This window comes from Chelonia mydas, chromosome 4 (genome assembly GCF_015237465.2).
Source record: "Chelonia mydas isolate rCheMyd1 chromosome 4, rCheMyd1.pri.v2, whole genome shotgun sequence".
Lineage (NCBI taxonomy): Eukaryota > Metazoa > Chordata > Testudines > Cheloniidae > Chelonia > Chelonia mydas.
In genome coordinates, this window is record NC_057852.1 from 126,355,241 (window position 1) to 126,372,124 (window position 16,884).

Below are 16,884 nucleotides of genomic sequence, written 5' to 3' on the forward strand. Positions count from 1 at the left end.
CTGTGGAGGCCCCTCGTGCCAAAGTGGGCCACGCTGCCTGCTACAAAAGGTGTTGCTTCAAGCACAGGTCTCTAGACACCTGCATGCTCTTTTTGAATGACCTACAAATGAAGCACTTTTCTTTAATGTGCCCTTCTCCAAGGCACAATAAGTACCAAGTGTGTAGGGATAACCACCCTCACACAATAGGCAGTGCTTAAAACCTGGTGAGGGCATTGTACCAAGCTAAATTCTCCTTAACTAAATTACTACTAACTAAATACTAAGGGTACTACTGTAACTTACTATAACTATGCACATGCATTCACAGAAAAAGTACTGTGATAGCAAAACATGAGCTGAGCACTGGAATCAGTTGCCCAAGGAGGTTGTGGAATATCCATCATTGGAAATTTTGAAGAGCAGGTTAGACAAACACCTGTCAGGGATGGTCTAGATAATCCTTAGTCCTGCCATGAGTGAAGGTGACTGGACTAGATGATCTCTCAAGGTCCCTTCCAATCCTATGATTCTATTCCACATGGAATGCTCTGACTCAAGCCATAGGTGGTGAGAAAGAACTGAGGGGAGTTGAGGTGGTGTGGCCCTTAAATAGCCGTGGAAGAGGTTATGGAGTTCCAAGGGCACATGTGTCGCCCCAACAGATACTGCTCAGCAAAGTTCTCTGGCTTTGGGCACACTAGGTGTGTGCATACCTGTGTGGAATAAACATTTGCAATCACTCAAAGAAGCACCTTACATGACACCCATTGGTGAACTAGAATGTAAATACCAGATCCAGGGGATCCTTGTAACCCTTATGCACCTCTGTGCCCTCTGCCAGTCAGCATCAAGAGGTCCATAGATCACACCATGCACAGATGGCCCTAGCTGCCAGTGAATTTCATGAAATCCATGTAAATGTTCAGGAATTGTGGGTACTGGTGGCTGACACCTCCACTGTTCAGCTGCCTCATTACAAACCCCACTCCCCAGACAGAATAATCTAGGTAAACTTCATGACATAAATCTCAGTTTTCCTCCCCACTTCCAATGGGTTTTCCATGGAAGGGGCAATCTGTCCCTAGTTTTAGTAATGCCTTTGAGCTAAAACTAGCTGTCTGCAAACCTCCTTGCAGAATATAAAATGCAGGGTTTAATCTATAAACCTATCATAACCTGGGGTTTTGCTAACTGAGAAATGATTGCCTTTGTCCCGTGCTCTAATGCTTGTGATCAGAGGAAATGTTCACATTAGATACCCCACAATTTCAATGGGAAGGTCTCCTGGAACGGCATTTTTCATGATGTGTACTTGACTTTTGAACTGACTCTTGATCAGTCACGCTTCCAGACATTCTAACAAGCCCTTTTTTCCTAAGGGCATTTGGAAAGGCAGTGGGGAAAGAATTAAAAATGAGTATTAACTGTTTAACTTAACTGTGCTTAGTATTTATAGCTTTTTGCATAGAAAACAAATATGTTTAGTGATGTGAGTGTATGTATGTCACTACAGAATGTATGATTCAAAAACGTATGATTTAACTACTACTAAGATTATCTAGGATCTTTACTTTAAAGAGTAGACAGCTAAGAAAAATCTTGAAGAAGCTTCCAAAAACCACTCCTTCCAAATAAACCACAATATTACAGAGCCCTTTCATCATACAGTGTCCAGTATTGTTGCCAATAAAGATATATACTGTTCTATTTTAAATTAATTTGTGTTTGCAGTGTTGATATGTGTGACTATATAAAATGATTTAAGTCTCTTTCCCTAGATTTGTTTAGCTGTTTTCACCTTCTTATTTGAACATGTACATATGGTATGTGAGAGTGAGAGCGCTCTCTGTAAATGTTTGGAAGCAGCATCTGTCAGACAATAAAATTTACTAGGAAATATGCTTCTCATTTAAAGCATTTCCACCAGAACAATTTTAGTTTTGGACTCAGTTCATTTTTGTAGCTTAGAAGCATTAATAAGATGTACAGAGAACTATACAGTCACCAGAAAACCTGAGTTGTTGGTAATAATCTAAGATAGTTTTAAAAAGCATTCTGTGTCTAGTCAGCACCACAGTTTCCCAATAGAAACCTGAAGCAACCGGCATCCAGGAGATTCTGGAAGTCCATAAAAAAAATCAAGCAACAGTATGGAATTCATTTTGTTAAACTGGAAAGTCTAAAGGTTACGATAACTGTTGGACCAAACGGACCCTCTTCAGGCATAAATAGCAAGACTCCTACTGTCCTCTCTTGCAGAACAGCTCAGCTGCCAGCAAAAGCAGGTGCTCTCACCGTATATGAGCTCCAGAGGAAATATTTAGTGAGTACTCAAACCTCTTTTAATGAATTAATGTATTATACAACTATTAGTGTTTCAATTATGTTTATGCAGTTTTCTCTAAGGACAAAAGCATTTAAAAAGAAGGATTTTGAACAACTGAGTTTCAGTCCTATGCAAGGATGTTTGCAATTATGTTAATTTTTAAACGTTTTTTCATAGCAAATATGATAGCAAAGTAACATATTATATTTGTAATGTATTTGACTTTAAATCTGTTCTTAAAATTCTGCTTCAACTTTTATGTTACTTCTCCATGCTTTATTTAATTTAATTTAATCTTTAAAATAATAAATGTATCATTAATGTTTTTACAGCAACATTTACCAGTCTAATTAATTCAAGATGTGATTCTAATAAGATTTTAAAAGAAAATCAAAAACATATTTCCTCATATTACCATGAACAAGCTTAAGATATTTTTTATTTTCCATTAGAAACAGTTGTCCTAGATAGAGTTACAGCTTTGTAACTTACTGCATGGAAACTTCAATTCTGGAAGTCCTATATGTTCTTAGATGCATTAGGTTTTTAAATGCTTTGGATGTATATTTTCTTTTAGTTCAAAACTTATGCTATATTAAATTTCATTGGGCTACAGTTATTCCGTTTTGAGTTTACAGTGACTAATAAGGCTAACATGGACACTTTTTTTTTCCTTTCCATGTGTAGGGAAATGGAAAACCTGATGCTTGGCAACAGATCCTGTAAAGTTATCTGGACGCTGCTTATAACAATTTTAGGCTATACCAGCTGTCTGCCTGTGGGTGATGATTCTGTTTGCACAGCAGAGGAAGTTGCTAAGTACAGCATACTCTTTGTAGGGAAATGGAGTCAGGCTGCTTTCCCTAAGCAGTATCCCCTTTATAGGCCTCCAGCACAGTGGTCTTCCTTGCTAGGTAAGTGAAATGTGCACAGTGTCAAGACCAAACAAAACTCTCTACAGTTGTGGGGGGGGGTTTGTTCTTTATTTGAATTTACTGAGAATTCCCTTTAGTAAAATGAAAGTCAAAACTAATGTAGCTTGACAGCTAAACAATAACATACAGAACTTGCAGCATTCAAAATACTTAGAGAATCTACAAATATTTTCAATTGGCTTCAGTTTTCAATTGGCTACAGCTGAGGTAAACAGTGATAAGTTAAATGTTTTACAAAATCCTAAATGTTAATCCCCAAATTGTTCCACATCAGAAATAAAACAGAGAAACTGTATCAATTAAGATAATCCAAAGCATACTTTTTTATTGAGCAATGTGTTCCCTTAAATAGGTGTTACCCATAGTTCTGACTATAACATGTGGAAAAAGGATGAATATGCCAGCAATGGTGTGCGTGATTTTGCTGAAAAGGGTGAAGCATGGACATTAATGAAGGAAATAGAAGCAGCTGGAGAAAAAATTCAAAGTGTGCATGGAATCTTCTCAGCTCCTGCCATTTCCAGTGGTACAGGACAAACTTTCACGGAATTAGAAGCACATTCAAGACACTCCTTAGTACGTACATTTACATTTTCATTTTAAGGGTTGCTTACTAGTTTTATACTAGCAGGATGCAAAAGGAGATATTTGAAATGCCACTGATAACTATCAATATAATGCAAGGAATTGCTAAGAGAATCCAGTTTTAAAGAACTTTTTGAACATAAAATGAAATAAAAAAGCAGTCTGGAATATTTTCTTTTAGAAACTCTCAAATAAAATAGTCAGAAATATGTTTGACCCATTGCCATACTAGAAATCAGACCCTGATAGCCAAGCCTGTAGAGACTGGCAGGTGATAGTTATTTTTTATGATGTTTTTCTTTCACTTCCTAGGTTTCTTTTGTTGTACGAATTGTGCCCAGCCCTGATTGGTTTGTGGGTGTTGACAGTCTAAATCTATGTGAAGGAGATCATTGGAAAGAACAAGAAACAGTAGAACTTTTTCCATATGATGCTGGAACAGACAGTGGTTTCACATTTTCCTCACCAAACTTTGCCACTATTCCACAGGACACTGTTACAGAAGTAAGTGTATGTATGTTATATACATATGCATATGTATTATGTCATACCTGTATATTATGATTTTTTTTCTTTTAAAAATAACTTATGAAATTATAACATGAACTTTTTTTTCTTTGCAAAATGATTTTAATATTTAGTGCTGTATCTGGATTTATGACTTAGCTGGAGCTCCACAGTGATAGCACTTAGCATTCGTTTGGTTGATGTCCGTTTATTTTCTGTGTTTGCAAATCCATGTGTCTGAAATGTTATTTGTTATATCTAGGATCATAATACTTCTATTTTGCACTGTCATCTAAAATTCTGTAAAACAGAAATGCATGCTTTTTTGATTACATGCTTTTAAAAAAGCTAGATACATTTATAAAACTAAAACAATGCTGAAAAGAGCTTGCTGGGTTGGTCTGGGCTAGATATTTATCTGTATTAGGGAATCTCTGGGGATTGCAACAGCCATGTGGCCTGCAGCGGGGGAGGGGAAGTTTTCTGAGAGAATTGCCAAAACTTGGCAGCTGCTAGCATCTAAGGGAAATGAGCTAATGGAAAGGAAGAGGAAGCTTTGCTCCAACTTTTTTTTCCTACTGCTACTGCCCTTCCCCTGCTGTAAGTCTTGTCTGCCCTTTCCACGCTCGGTCTATGCCTTACTTTGTTTCAGGGAGCTGTTGTTTAAAGGTGGAGAGAAATGGACTACCTTGCCCCTACATCCCTTAATAAAGTCAGCACTCAGCCAATTCCTTCTCATGTTTAATAAGTGCTTTCCTAGAGCAGAATGTAGTGCTTACGGGAGTGGAAAAGAATAGAGAAGCTGAAGCACAATCCTCTGTGACCCCTTATAACCATACCACATCTACTACAGCACCCATTATGCCCCAGTCAGTAACCTTGCCACTGCCAGCATTCCCTACCTACAACTTCCTGTCTCCTCCATCAACCTGCTCCAAGCATTATTGTGCATGCTGACTACCCTCCATCCAGTATCTCCATCCAAAAATAGCCACAATTTCTTGTGTGATCTCAGTCCCAGAATCCTTCCACAAAAGTTAGTGGGATTATCTTCATGACAAGAAATCACAGCTTTTTTGTGGGGCTCGGGTGCATAAAGGCTGTACACCCCCCGTTCATATACGTTTTACTTGCCCAGAAGCATAATTAAAACATGATACTCTGTTTAAAATTTCTATCCTTACTAACATGGCAATACTATTTCTATAAACTTCCTTTTATTTTTAATTCATAGATCACTTGTTCCTCTCCAAGTCACCCAGCAAACTCATTTTATTATCCCAAGCTAAAAAGTTTGCCACCTATTGCTCGAGTAACCATTGTAAAACTTAAAAGAAACCAGCTGGGTCTTCCTGGTCCTGAGCCTAACCTGACTGCTATAGGCAATGAAATAGATGACTCTGTCTCAGGTAAGTGGTTAGTACTTTGATCAACTGGATCCTTTTGTTCCCATTCACTGAGCAGCAAGGAGGGAGGCAAAATTTTAGAAAAGTTCAAATCTGGCAGGCCATGTGGAAGAGAATGTGGTTATGCAGAATATTCCTGCTCCAGGCAGCAGCAACTCTTCCCTTTAAAAAATGCTGCACAGAAAAGGGGGTCATGCCTAGTCAAATAACAGCTGATCATTATATTTCTCTGTACCCTTTTCTATGTGGAACAGCATTAACTATTCCTCTGTACTCTGGATCTAACTCTAATATCACTTACACTTGCATAAATTGGGAGTCATTCTACCAAAGCCAATGGAGTTCCACAAATATAAACATAGCGTAGGTAAGATTAGAATTGGGCCCTCTGTGATAGAGGCCAGAGACCACAACAACAGTATAGGCAATAAACTAGTCCAGATGTCATAGGAAAAGGATACCGAAAGAAACACTGGGGGCTAGGGGAAAGCCTCCATGTCTGGCCAGGGATCCACAGGTTTGGGTTAGATCCACAGCATGTCTTATTCAAACCATAGAACCTCCACAGAACCACCAGTCCTGTGTGAAAGAGATTCTCTGTCAGACTCTCAGCTCCCCAAATCCTGTGCAAATACTAAAGAAAGGGGTTCCTTCCTCTGAGTTCTTACATAATGGAGCAAAGCGATTATACTTACTGTATTCTCCTTGGTAAGAAGTATTTTGATAGTGATATGAAATAAGAAAACAAAATTCAGTTCACCAGCTTGAATAGAATTATGATGGCAACTGATACCTACAGAACAAGATACCCGAGGAGAGTTTAAAATTTTTATTGAAATGTTCAAGTGAAGCCAAGATTTAATTTCAAACAATAATATATTTATCCCATCACAGCTTGCTTTCTTTCCTTTTTTTTTTTTTTTTTTTTTACTGTCAGTGAATGTTAGTGCTCATGTAAGTGAAGGTTCATAGCACTGATTTGACCCGGTCTTAGTGACAACTTCTAAGCTTCAAACTCAGCATAAATGCTACATCTCCTCTGACTGGAGGAAAGAGGACAGACGGCAGAGAGCCCCATGCAGGTTTACTCTATGCACCCTCTGGTGACTTTCTGTACAGGAATGTGAAAAGGGGAATGTGGAGGACTTCTTAAGAGAGGAGTGCAGAGACCAAAATCCTGCACAGGAAAGATCCATGGGATACATTCCCTCATATTCTGTAGTAGCAACCATGGCCCAAGTGCATGCCAGCTGCTTCAGATTGAGATTGAAGAGTCTATTTCTTTGGCTTTGTCTCTGTGCCAGGAGTTTGGACCATAAGGTGGGCTTCACAAATTTCCTCACAATTAATAAATAACCATGGTAAGGTACGTTTTCTTTAATAAGGCCTGACTTGTACACTTAAAACGAGCAGATTTCTAGTTTAAAAAATGTTTTCTCAGTAAACAAGAGCTGATCATCCATCATTCAAATTGGGTGACACAGGTTACATATAGAATAATATCCTTTCCTCCACAACATTTGAGAAGGGATTATTACTTACTCTGGCCCCAATTCAGGAAAGGAGCTTAAGTATGTACTTAAGTGCTTTCCTTACTAGGGGTGGTCTTTAAAACATGCGTAAGTGCTTCCTGTACTGGGTCCTTAGTATGCTACTTTGAAGATAGGATTCTCATTCTTGGGTCTCAGCTCCCTAGCCTAAGACAGATGGGTTTGTCTTGTCCTGAAAGCTTAAGATCCAAGAGTTGGAAGTCAGCCAATATGGTATTTTTAGAGACTATTTATTTATTTTATTTTATTTCCCCATAAATGTGAGTAACTGGAAGTGCTAGCTAGAGCAACATGCTGTATTAACTTCCCCACATAGTTAATTAATGTGCCTCAGTGTAGGTTAAAAAACCCCTCTGCCCCCACCCTCAAGTGTTCCAATACTGGGCATCCCCATAGTAGATACTATAAATCAGTGGTTCTCAAACTGGGTGTAGGGACCCCTCAGGGCATCACGAGGTTATTACCTGGGGGGTTGCGAGCTGTCAGCCTTCACCCCAAACCCCGCTTTGTCTCCAGCATTTATAGTAATGCTAAATATATTTTAAAAGTGTTTTTAATTTATAAGGGGGGTCACACTCAGAGGCTTGCTGTCTGAAAGGGGTCACCAATACAAAAGTTTGAGAACCACTGCTGTAAATAGTACCAAACTACAACAGATTATGTAATATATTTGTAATACATTTGATGAGATAATAGTAATTGTTTAGCCAAACTACACATTTCGTTCTTTTAAGCTTTCTATACAAGTCCATTTCTCTACTCCATTAAAAATTTTAGTAATTCAGGAGATATTATAAAATAAGAGCAACACATACTGAATCAGAGCAATTCATTGTAAGTAAAGCATTTGTTGGACATTCATAGAAGTCCCCACTTTGTGTATATACCAGTACCTTAATCCATATAAAAAAAGTTACTCCAGAGGCATAAGGAAAGATTTAATTTCCAAAGGTCAAACCATGTTCCCCATCCACTCAAGGTCCATAGAGATCCGTGACTACAGACATATTTCCTCCCAACTGCAGAGGGAGAGAGTATCTGTATATTTTCTTTGAGAATTTTATAACTCGCATATCATTCATATTTCTATATTACTTTACAGAATTTCTGATTTATTTGGTTGTAGTAAATTTACAGTATATTAGTGTTAAAAGGCTTTCAGTTATACAATATATTTTATTGGCAAAGGGAAGACTGTGTATAAAAGGCGCTTTAACTTTTCTTGCCAAAAACTAACTACAAGAAGATTTAGCCATAAAAAGAATTAGCATTTTCTTTACTCATGAGGAAGAACAGACTAGGACTTAAATGGAAAATGAAATTAATAGGAACAATATATACAAAGAAGTCCCAGAGTATATAAATAAACTTGATAAAAATCTTAATCCTGGTATTATCCAGCAAGCCATGCAAGGGCAAATGAGTTATTAGTAGTGAGATGACAGTAAAATATAATTATATTTTTGGAGCATGCTCATTTTAAACAGTTTTCCATTTAAAATTCTCAACTAAATAACTATTATACCATAATTAATGCAGTACCTCAAACAACCTCTACATTAAAGTAAAAAAGTCTACCTTTTCAGGAGCTGAAAACAGATGTCCTTTATTTACTAAACATATGGCTTTTATTAAAGGAATGTAAAATTAAAATCATGTTAATTCATTTTTTTAAGTAGATCTTTTTAATATCATCAGTAATGTAGCAAAACAAACATCAGCCTTATATTTGTATAAATAAGGACAAATTGATAATTTTGTACATTTTGCCAACTATGTGTTTGCCTTAAGCACATATTTCTGTCAAATCACCTCTTCTTATATATGTTACAGAAACACCACTGGACTGTGAGATTTCACTGTGGTCTTCCTGGGGTCTTTGCAGAGGTACTTGTGGAAAGATAGGGACCAAAACCAGAACTCGTTATGTACGCCTTCAACCTGCCAATAATGGAACTCCTTGTCCAAACCTGGATGAAGAAATAGAATGTGAACCAGACAATTGTGTCTGAAATCTCCTTTCCAGTGGAATAAAGAATAGACAATAATTTAGATCATTTAAATTAAGGTTAGATTTAGTTGAATCTATACTCCATGTCAGTCACTATTCCTTATAATTCAGGTATGATGTAATGTTTTATTGCAGTGTTTAATTAGACTGGATGCTGATTCTATTGTTTGATATCAAGACTTTTTTTTAAATTAGTTAATTTTAGTCCAGCAGTTCTTGATCATTTACAGGGAAAACAAAACAAAATCCACTGAACCCATTCCTTCCTACAAATATTGTGTAAGTTCTTGCAGTACCATCTAGTGGCAGAAAAGAAATTTTTGGACATACTGCACAGTTCTTTTAAGTTAACAAATCTTTTGAATACAATCTAGATTACCATATACATTCTTAAATATTAGAATTTGTAGATTTAAATTTGTTTATTTATACCTATAAAGCTAATTATTATGTTGCGGTAAATTATGTTTTATTATAATTTATTGGCATTAAGGTTGACTTCTTGTAATCATGGTTAATTGAGTACACTTCTTTGGAAAATACTTACATAAACCAGAGTGACCAGATGTGTAACATAGTTAGGACAATAAAATAACTGAGTAAACTTGTCTTGAATCCTATGCATGCAGAGGAGGAGGTTTGTTTTTCCTCAGACATTGGAAAAATGCCAGCTACAAAACTACTCAGCCCACAAGCTTCATATAAGCACTAAAAAGTTTGGATACTAATGGAGAGCCACTGAACTCAGTTGAGTTGAATCTCTTTTCAGATTTAAAAACTGATTGATCTTTGGTGTGGATCCCTTCATAAGTAAACTGACTGGGAAATAACTGGTGAAAAATTGTAAAGTCTGTTCAGCTGACTATAAATTTTACCATTTTCTACATGTATAAAATAAATGTGTCCATGTTTCTTTAAAAGCATATGTGGATGTGAATTATTTGTTTATGTAAAAATCACAAATTTTTGAGGCACAAATGAGAAATTATAGATTTGTTTTTAAATGACTCAAAACAGAATTCTGTATGGATTTCACAAAGCATAATATAACAAAAACTGTTCCACACTGTGAGTATTGTTACTTAAATAGCTAATTGGTTGAAAAAATGATAGCCCGTGGATTATGCAGAGTTTTTAGTTATAACATAGGGAAAGGATTTTTGAAATGTAAGAGTTCAACAGAAAACTTTTAAGCTGGGTGTTTTTAGGTCTACAGTGCACTGTCCTAGAAAATATACAAAAATAAGAAAGGCACAGATATGAACAAGAAAGATCTTGGATGGGGCTGCGCAGGTTCATTTTGAAACATGCCATCTCTGAAAACCATTTTTGGACATTAAAAGGGACACAGCACACTGCATTCTCTCTAGGTACAGGAACACTTAAAGGTTCTGACACTTTTTTTTTTATAGGACTCAGATGAGGATCCTGATGAGTCCTGAAGAAATTAGAACTTTTATCAGCATAGTACATACTGGTCCTCCAAACACTGAATAAACAATTAAAACAAACACTCGGCTACAGTCGAATACAGCTAAGTATTTTTAAAAAAACCCTAACTTTTGTCATTTCTGGATGCCTTGTATTCTTTTGATTATCACTCTCCTGTCCTCCATGTCTCCTCGTTTCACTTATTCTTGTTTATAACATCATCTTTTTTTCTCCATGTTCCTCCTGTGTCCACATTCGTACAGGTTCATTAGCGCTCAAATATCCTGATTTTGGGGAGAAAAGAACTTTTCTCAGGTCTCTCCACATTCTGTATTATGTTTGTCCTTTTCCATTCTTTGTTTGTTTTTCTATACAGAAGTCTTCCTTATTTTCTGTTTTGGGTTTTTTTTTAATTTAACTGTATAAATACCTAGATAAACAATTACATCCAGGGTATAAGAACAACTTTAAAATGTTTTAAAATATACACGTGAAGTATGCTTTCTGCTTTTATATATCCTGTTCCCTCGCTCCTTCCCCAATCCATTTTCATTGCTCTTTGCCCCATTCATTTCATGGCTGTGAGACAGCCATGTTACTGCAAGGCATGAATTTAGCCTCCAGCATCATTCCTATTAATGGACAGAATTTGAACTGTTGACTGATAAATGGCTAAAGGCTCCAAGTCCTATTACTAGTCCATGTTCCTGGACTGATGATAGAACCCTAAGTGAAAACATAATATGTGATAGTTACAAACACTAGGAATGAGAGGATAAGGAGAAACTTGTAATATTTTCCACGCGATGTCATGACGACAGCTGTAACTTATAACAACATGAAATATATAATAAAGGCCAGATTTTTCAAGTACTCAGCACCCGCAAATTGAGGCTGGTTTTTCAAAAGCACTCAACCACTGCTTCCATTATGGCATTTATGTAACCCCCTGGGGGTTTAGAGAGCTTGGCCCTTTAAACCTTGTCCGGAGGCAGAGGGAGTGCTGATTGTTGCAGCAAGAGGAAGTGTTGGTTGTTCCAGGAGTGTGGAGAGAGGTAGAGTGACAGGGTAGGTCTGTCTGTTGCTACAGAGAGAACGACTATAACAAGCAGCCCCTCACATAGTGAAGCAACCGAGAATCAGCCCGAAGCTTGGGAGGGACAGAATGACCAACCAGGGACGCCCCAGGACAGGAGACAGGAGGAACACCATGTTAAGGAGGAATCACTTGAGAAGGACAAACCGGACCTGGACGCAGTATCACAGTTGCCCAGAGCTGGATGGGGCCGTGAGTACTGGGGCATGTGACCTTGCATTGGACATAAGGAGGGAGGCTATAGCTAGCTAAGTGGGGAGGCTGTCACTCTGTGTGGGTTTGCAGAGAGTGGCAGAAAAGGGACCGGAGGGGTTTATTGTTGAAAGGTTACTGACACTGAAGACGAGCAAGAGCACCCAAGACTCACTGTGGTACTGGAACTCTGCACAGGATTCCTGGACTCTTAGTGTAGACACATTGCTTGGTGTCTGTCCTTTTGTATTGCGGTTCCACTGGATCTGTGGAGCCTTGTGTTTGGATGTAACACTGTTTTACCACTCTCCCTATCTTCCCTTCTGTTGTTTTGCTTCAGTCATCCTTCTGTAAATAAATATTTCCTTTTCCTATATTAATTGTACTCTTCCGGTGTGTGTGTTTACACCAGGGGGTTTGGAACAGGTGGGGGAGAATTTCCCTGATGCACTCCTGCAGATGCCTTTTGTTGGCCAGAGCTACCTGAAGAGCAGTCTCAATCTTGGCCATGAGGGTGCATTTATAACCAGGTTTCCTAGCATGCAGGAGATGGTCACTTATTTGTATGGTAAATCTGTGTTGAAGGTTTTGCTTTTCACATACATGTTGTTTGTATCCCCAGATCAGGATGAAGGATAGTCCATTGACACAGGAGGTGGGAATCCTGAGGTAAATGCCTGTATTTGTCTATTAAACTCAGAGGGAGTTTGCCTGGGATCTGTCTGAGAGGAGGTATGCTAAGTGCTGCATTAGGGGGGCTGTGTTGGTGAGTATCTGAATGTCTGTTGTGGGGAGAGTTTGACAGTTTGACCGTGTGCTTGATTGTTTGAAAAGTGTCAGTTGGGAGTGCTTTGTTCCAGGTGAGCCTTGAGTGGGCCTGACTGTTAAAGAAAGCCAGTCAGCTGAGAACCAGCTGAGCGGGGAACAGCAGAGAGGCTAACAGAGGGAGTTTGCCTGGGAGTTCGCCTGGGGAGAGCCCACTGAGGCTTACATCTTGCCAGCTTCTCTGAGTAGTTGCTACAACTCCTGAGGAAGCTCATAGAAGGAAGGTAATATGGATGGTGAGCATTCAGCTGTTGTGACCTTAATTGGATATGCCATATTTGTCTTTCTTCCAGAGGACAGAAGCGACTTTGTCTGTACAAAGTGCAAACTGGTCTCCATATTGGAAGAGAAGGTTCAAGGCCTGCAGAAACAAGTATCGACCCTGCGTTGCATAAGAGAAACTGAAGATTTCCTGGACAGACGTCAGGATATGCTTCTACAGACACAACATTCGGAAGATTCAGAGCAGGCTGCGCAGCGGGGACAGAAGGACGGTGAAGAAATTTGGCAGCATGAGACCTCCAGAAGAAGAAAGGGAAGCGTCCATGTACCAGCAACGCAGATACAGGTAAGCAACCGTTTTCATGTTCTCTCCACAGGTACCATTGCGGGGAGTGGCCCAGATGATACGTCTGGGAGAAGGGAGCAGAAGAAGACTCCGCCAGTTGAAAGGCATGAGATGCACTGTCCTTGGGATGGGGGTTCCATGACCACCACTCCCAAGAGAAGGAGGCGGGTGGTGGTGGTCAGGGACTCTCTCCTCGGGGACTGAGTCATCTATCTGCCGCCCTGACCGGGAAAACCGAGAAATCTGCTGCTTGCCAGGAGCTAGGATTCACGATGTGACAGAGAGACTGCCAAGAATCATCAAGCCCTCGGATCGCTACCCCTTCCTGCTTCTCCACATAGGCACCAATGATACTGCCAAGAATGACCTTGCGCGAATCACTGTGGACTACGTGGCTCTGGGAAGAAGGGTAAAGGAGTTTGAGATGCAAGTGGTGTTCTCGTCCATCCTCCCCGTGGAAGGAAAAGGCTGGGTAGAGACCGTCGAATCGTGGAAGTCAACAAATGGCTACGCAGGTGGTGTCGGAGAGAAGGCTTTGAATTCTTTGACCATGGGATGGTGTTCCAAGAAGGAGGAGTGCTAGGCAGAGATGAGCTCCACCTAACGAAGAGAGGGAAGAGCATCTTCGCAAGCAGGCTGGCTAACCTAGTGAGAAGGGCTTTAAACTAGGTTCACCGGGGGAAGGAGACCAAATCCCTGAGGTAAGTGGGGACGTGGGATACCGGGAGGAAGCATGAGCAGGAGAGCACGAGAGGGGAGGGCTCCTGCCTCATACTGAGAAAGGGACGATCAGCGAGTTATCTCAAGTGCCTATACACAAATGCAAGAAGCCTGGGAAAGAAGCAGGGAGAACCGGAAGTCCTGGCACAGTCAAGGAACTATGATGTGATTGGAATAACAGAGACTTGGTGGGATAACTCACATGACTCGAGTACTGTCATGGATGGATATAAACTGTTCAGGAAGGACAGGTACGGCAGAAAAGGTGGGGGAGTTGCATTGTATGTAAGAGAGCAGAATGACTGCTCAGAGCTCCGGTATGAAACTGCAGAAAAACCTGAGAGTCTCTAGATTAAGTTTAGAAGTGTGAGCAACAAGGGTGATGTCGTGGTGGGAGTCTGCTATAGACCACCAGACCAGGGGGATGAGGTGGACGAGGCTTTCTTCCGGCAACTAACGGAATTTACTAGATTGCAGGCCCTGGTTCTCATGGGAGACTTCAATCACCCTGATATCTGCTGGGAGAGCAATACAGAGGTGCACAGACAATCCAGGAAGTTTTTGGAAAGTGTAGGGGACAATTTCCTGGTGCAAGTGCTGGAGGAACCAACTAGAGGCAGAGCTCTTCTTGACCTGCTGCTCACAAACTGGGAAGAATTAGTAGGGGAAGCAAAAGTGGATGGGAACCTAGGAGGCAGTGACCATGAGATGGTCGAGTTCAGGATCCTGACACAAGGAAGAAAGGAGCGCAGCAGAATACAGACCCTGGACTTCAGAAAAGCAGACTTTGACTCCCTCAGGGAACTGATGGGCAGGATCCCCTGGGAGAATAACATGAGGGGGAAAGGAGTCCAGGAGAGCTGGCTGTATTTTAAAGAACCCTTATTGAGGTTACAGGGACAAACCATCCCGATATGTAGAAAGTATAGTAAATATGGCAGGCGACCAGCTTGGCTTAACAGTGAAATCCTTGCTGATCATAAACACAAAAAAGAAGCTTACAAAAAGTGGAAGATTGGACAAATGACCAGGGAAGTGTATAAAGATATTGCTCAGGCATGCAGGAGTGAAATCAGGAAGGCCAAATCACACTTGGAGTTGCAGCTAGCAAGAGATGTTAAGAGTAACAGGAAGGGTTTCTTCAGGTATGTTAGCAACAAAAAGAAAGTCAAGGAAAGTGTGGGCCCCTTACTGAATGAGAGGGGCAACATAGAGACAGAAGATGTGGAAAAAGCTAATATACTCAATGCTTTTTTTGCCTCTGTCTTCACAAACAAGGTCAGCTCCCAGACTACTGCACTGGGCAGTACAGCATGGGGAGGAGGTGAGCAGCCCTCTGTGGAGAAAGAAGTGGTTCGGGACTATTTAGAAAAGCTGGACGAGCAAAAGTCCATGGGGCCGGATGCGCTGCATCCGAGAGTGCTAAAGGAGTTGGCGGATGTGATTGCAGAGCCATTGGCCATTATCTTTGAAAACTCATGGGGAGTGGGGGAGGGCCCGGGTGACTGGAAAAAGGTTAATGTAGTGCCCATCTTTAAAATCGGGAAGAAGGAGGTTCCGGGGAGCTACAGGCCAGACAGCCTCACGTCAGTCCCTGGAAAAATCATGGAGCAGGTCCTCAAGAAATCAATTCTGAAGCACTTAGAGGAGAGGAAAGTGATCAGGAATAGTCAGCATGGATTCACCAAGGGCAAGTCATGCCTGACTAATCTAATTGCCTTCTATGACGAGATAACTGGCTCGATAACTGCATGAGGGGGAAGCAGTGGACGTGTTATTCCTTGACTTTAGCAAAGCTTTTGACACCGTCTCCCACAGTATTCTTGCCAGCAAGTTAAAGAAGTATGGGCTGGATGAATGGACTATAAGGTGGATAGAAAGCTGGCTAGATTGTTGGGCTCAACGGGTAGTGATCAATGGCTCCATGTCTAGTTGGCAGCCGGTATCAAGTACAGTGCCCCAAGGGTCGGTCCTGGGGCCGGTTTTGTTCAATATCTTCATTAATAATCTGGAGGATGGCGTGGATTGCACCCTCAGCAAAGTTTGCAGATGACACTAAACTGGGAGGAGAGAAAAATACTCTGGAGGGTAGGGATAGGATACAGAGGGACCTAGACAAATTAGAGGATTGGGCCAAAAGAAATTTGATGAGGTTCAACAAAGACAAGGGCAGAGTCCTGCACTTAAGACGGAAGAATCCCATGCACTTCTACAGACTAGGGTCCGAATGACTAGTCAGCAGTTCTGCAGAAAAGGACTTAAGGGTTACAGTGGACGAGAAGCTGTATGAGAGTCAACAGTGTGCCCTTGTTGCCAAGAAGGCCAATGGCGTTTTGGGCTGTATAAGTAGGGGCATTACCAGCAGATTGAGGGACGTGGTCGTTCCCCTCTATTCAACATTGGTGAGGCCTCATCTGGAGTATTGTGTCCAGTTTTGGGCCCCACACTACAAGAAGGATGTGAAAAAATTGGAAAACGTCCAGCGGAAGGCAACAAAAATGATTAGGGGATTGGAACACATGACTTATGAGGAGAGGCTGAGGGAACTGGGATTGTTTAGTCTGTGGAAGAGAAGAATGCAGGGGGATTTGACAGCTGGTTTCAACTACCTGAAAGGGGGTTCCAAAAGAGGATGGATCTAGACTGTTCTCAGTGGTAGCAGATGACAGAACAAGGAGTAATGGTCTCAAGTTGCAGTGGGGGAGGTGTAGGTTGGATATTAGGAAAAACTTTTTCACTAGGAGGGTGGT

The 16,884-nt window shown here is 40.5% G+C and overlaps 1 protein-coding gene across 5 annotated transcripts in view; it reads left to right on the forward strand.

Annotated features, from left to right (window-relative positions):
* Positions 1-13,369, forward strand: part of SPON2 (spondin 2) — a 95,064-nt gene extending 81,695 nt beyond the window's left edge. For 2 of the 5 annotated variants that reach the window (XR_006290237.1, XR_005225254.2), the window contains 9 exons: positions 2,242-2,305; positions 2,996-3,222; positions 3,596-3,819; positions 4,141-4,332; positions 5,570-5,744; positions 9,125-9,359; positions 10,715-12,021; positions 12,644-12,690; positions 13,140-13,198. Coding sequence is in view for 2 of the 5 variants with exons in the window: in XM_037898260.2 (XP_037754188.1) it covers positions 3,000-3,222; positions 3,596-3,819; positions 4,141-4,332; positions 5,570-5,744; positions 9,125-9,303 (993 nt within the window). In the remaining 3 variants the exon portion in view is untranslated. Of the gene's footprint in view, positions 1-2,241; positions 2,306-2,995; positions 3,223-3,595; positions 3,820-4,140; positions 4,333-5,569; positions 5,745-9,124; positions 9,953-10,714; positions 12,022-12,643; positions 12,691-13,139 lie in introns of those variants that run through there. The other 3 variants (XM_037898260.2, XM_043544856.1, XR_006290239.1) reach the window with 2 other exon arrangements.
* The last annotated feature ends 3,515 nt before the right edge of the window (positions 13,370-16,884 follow it).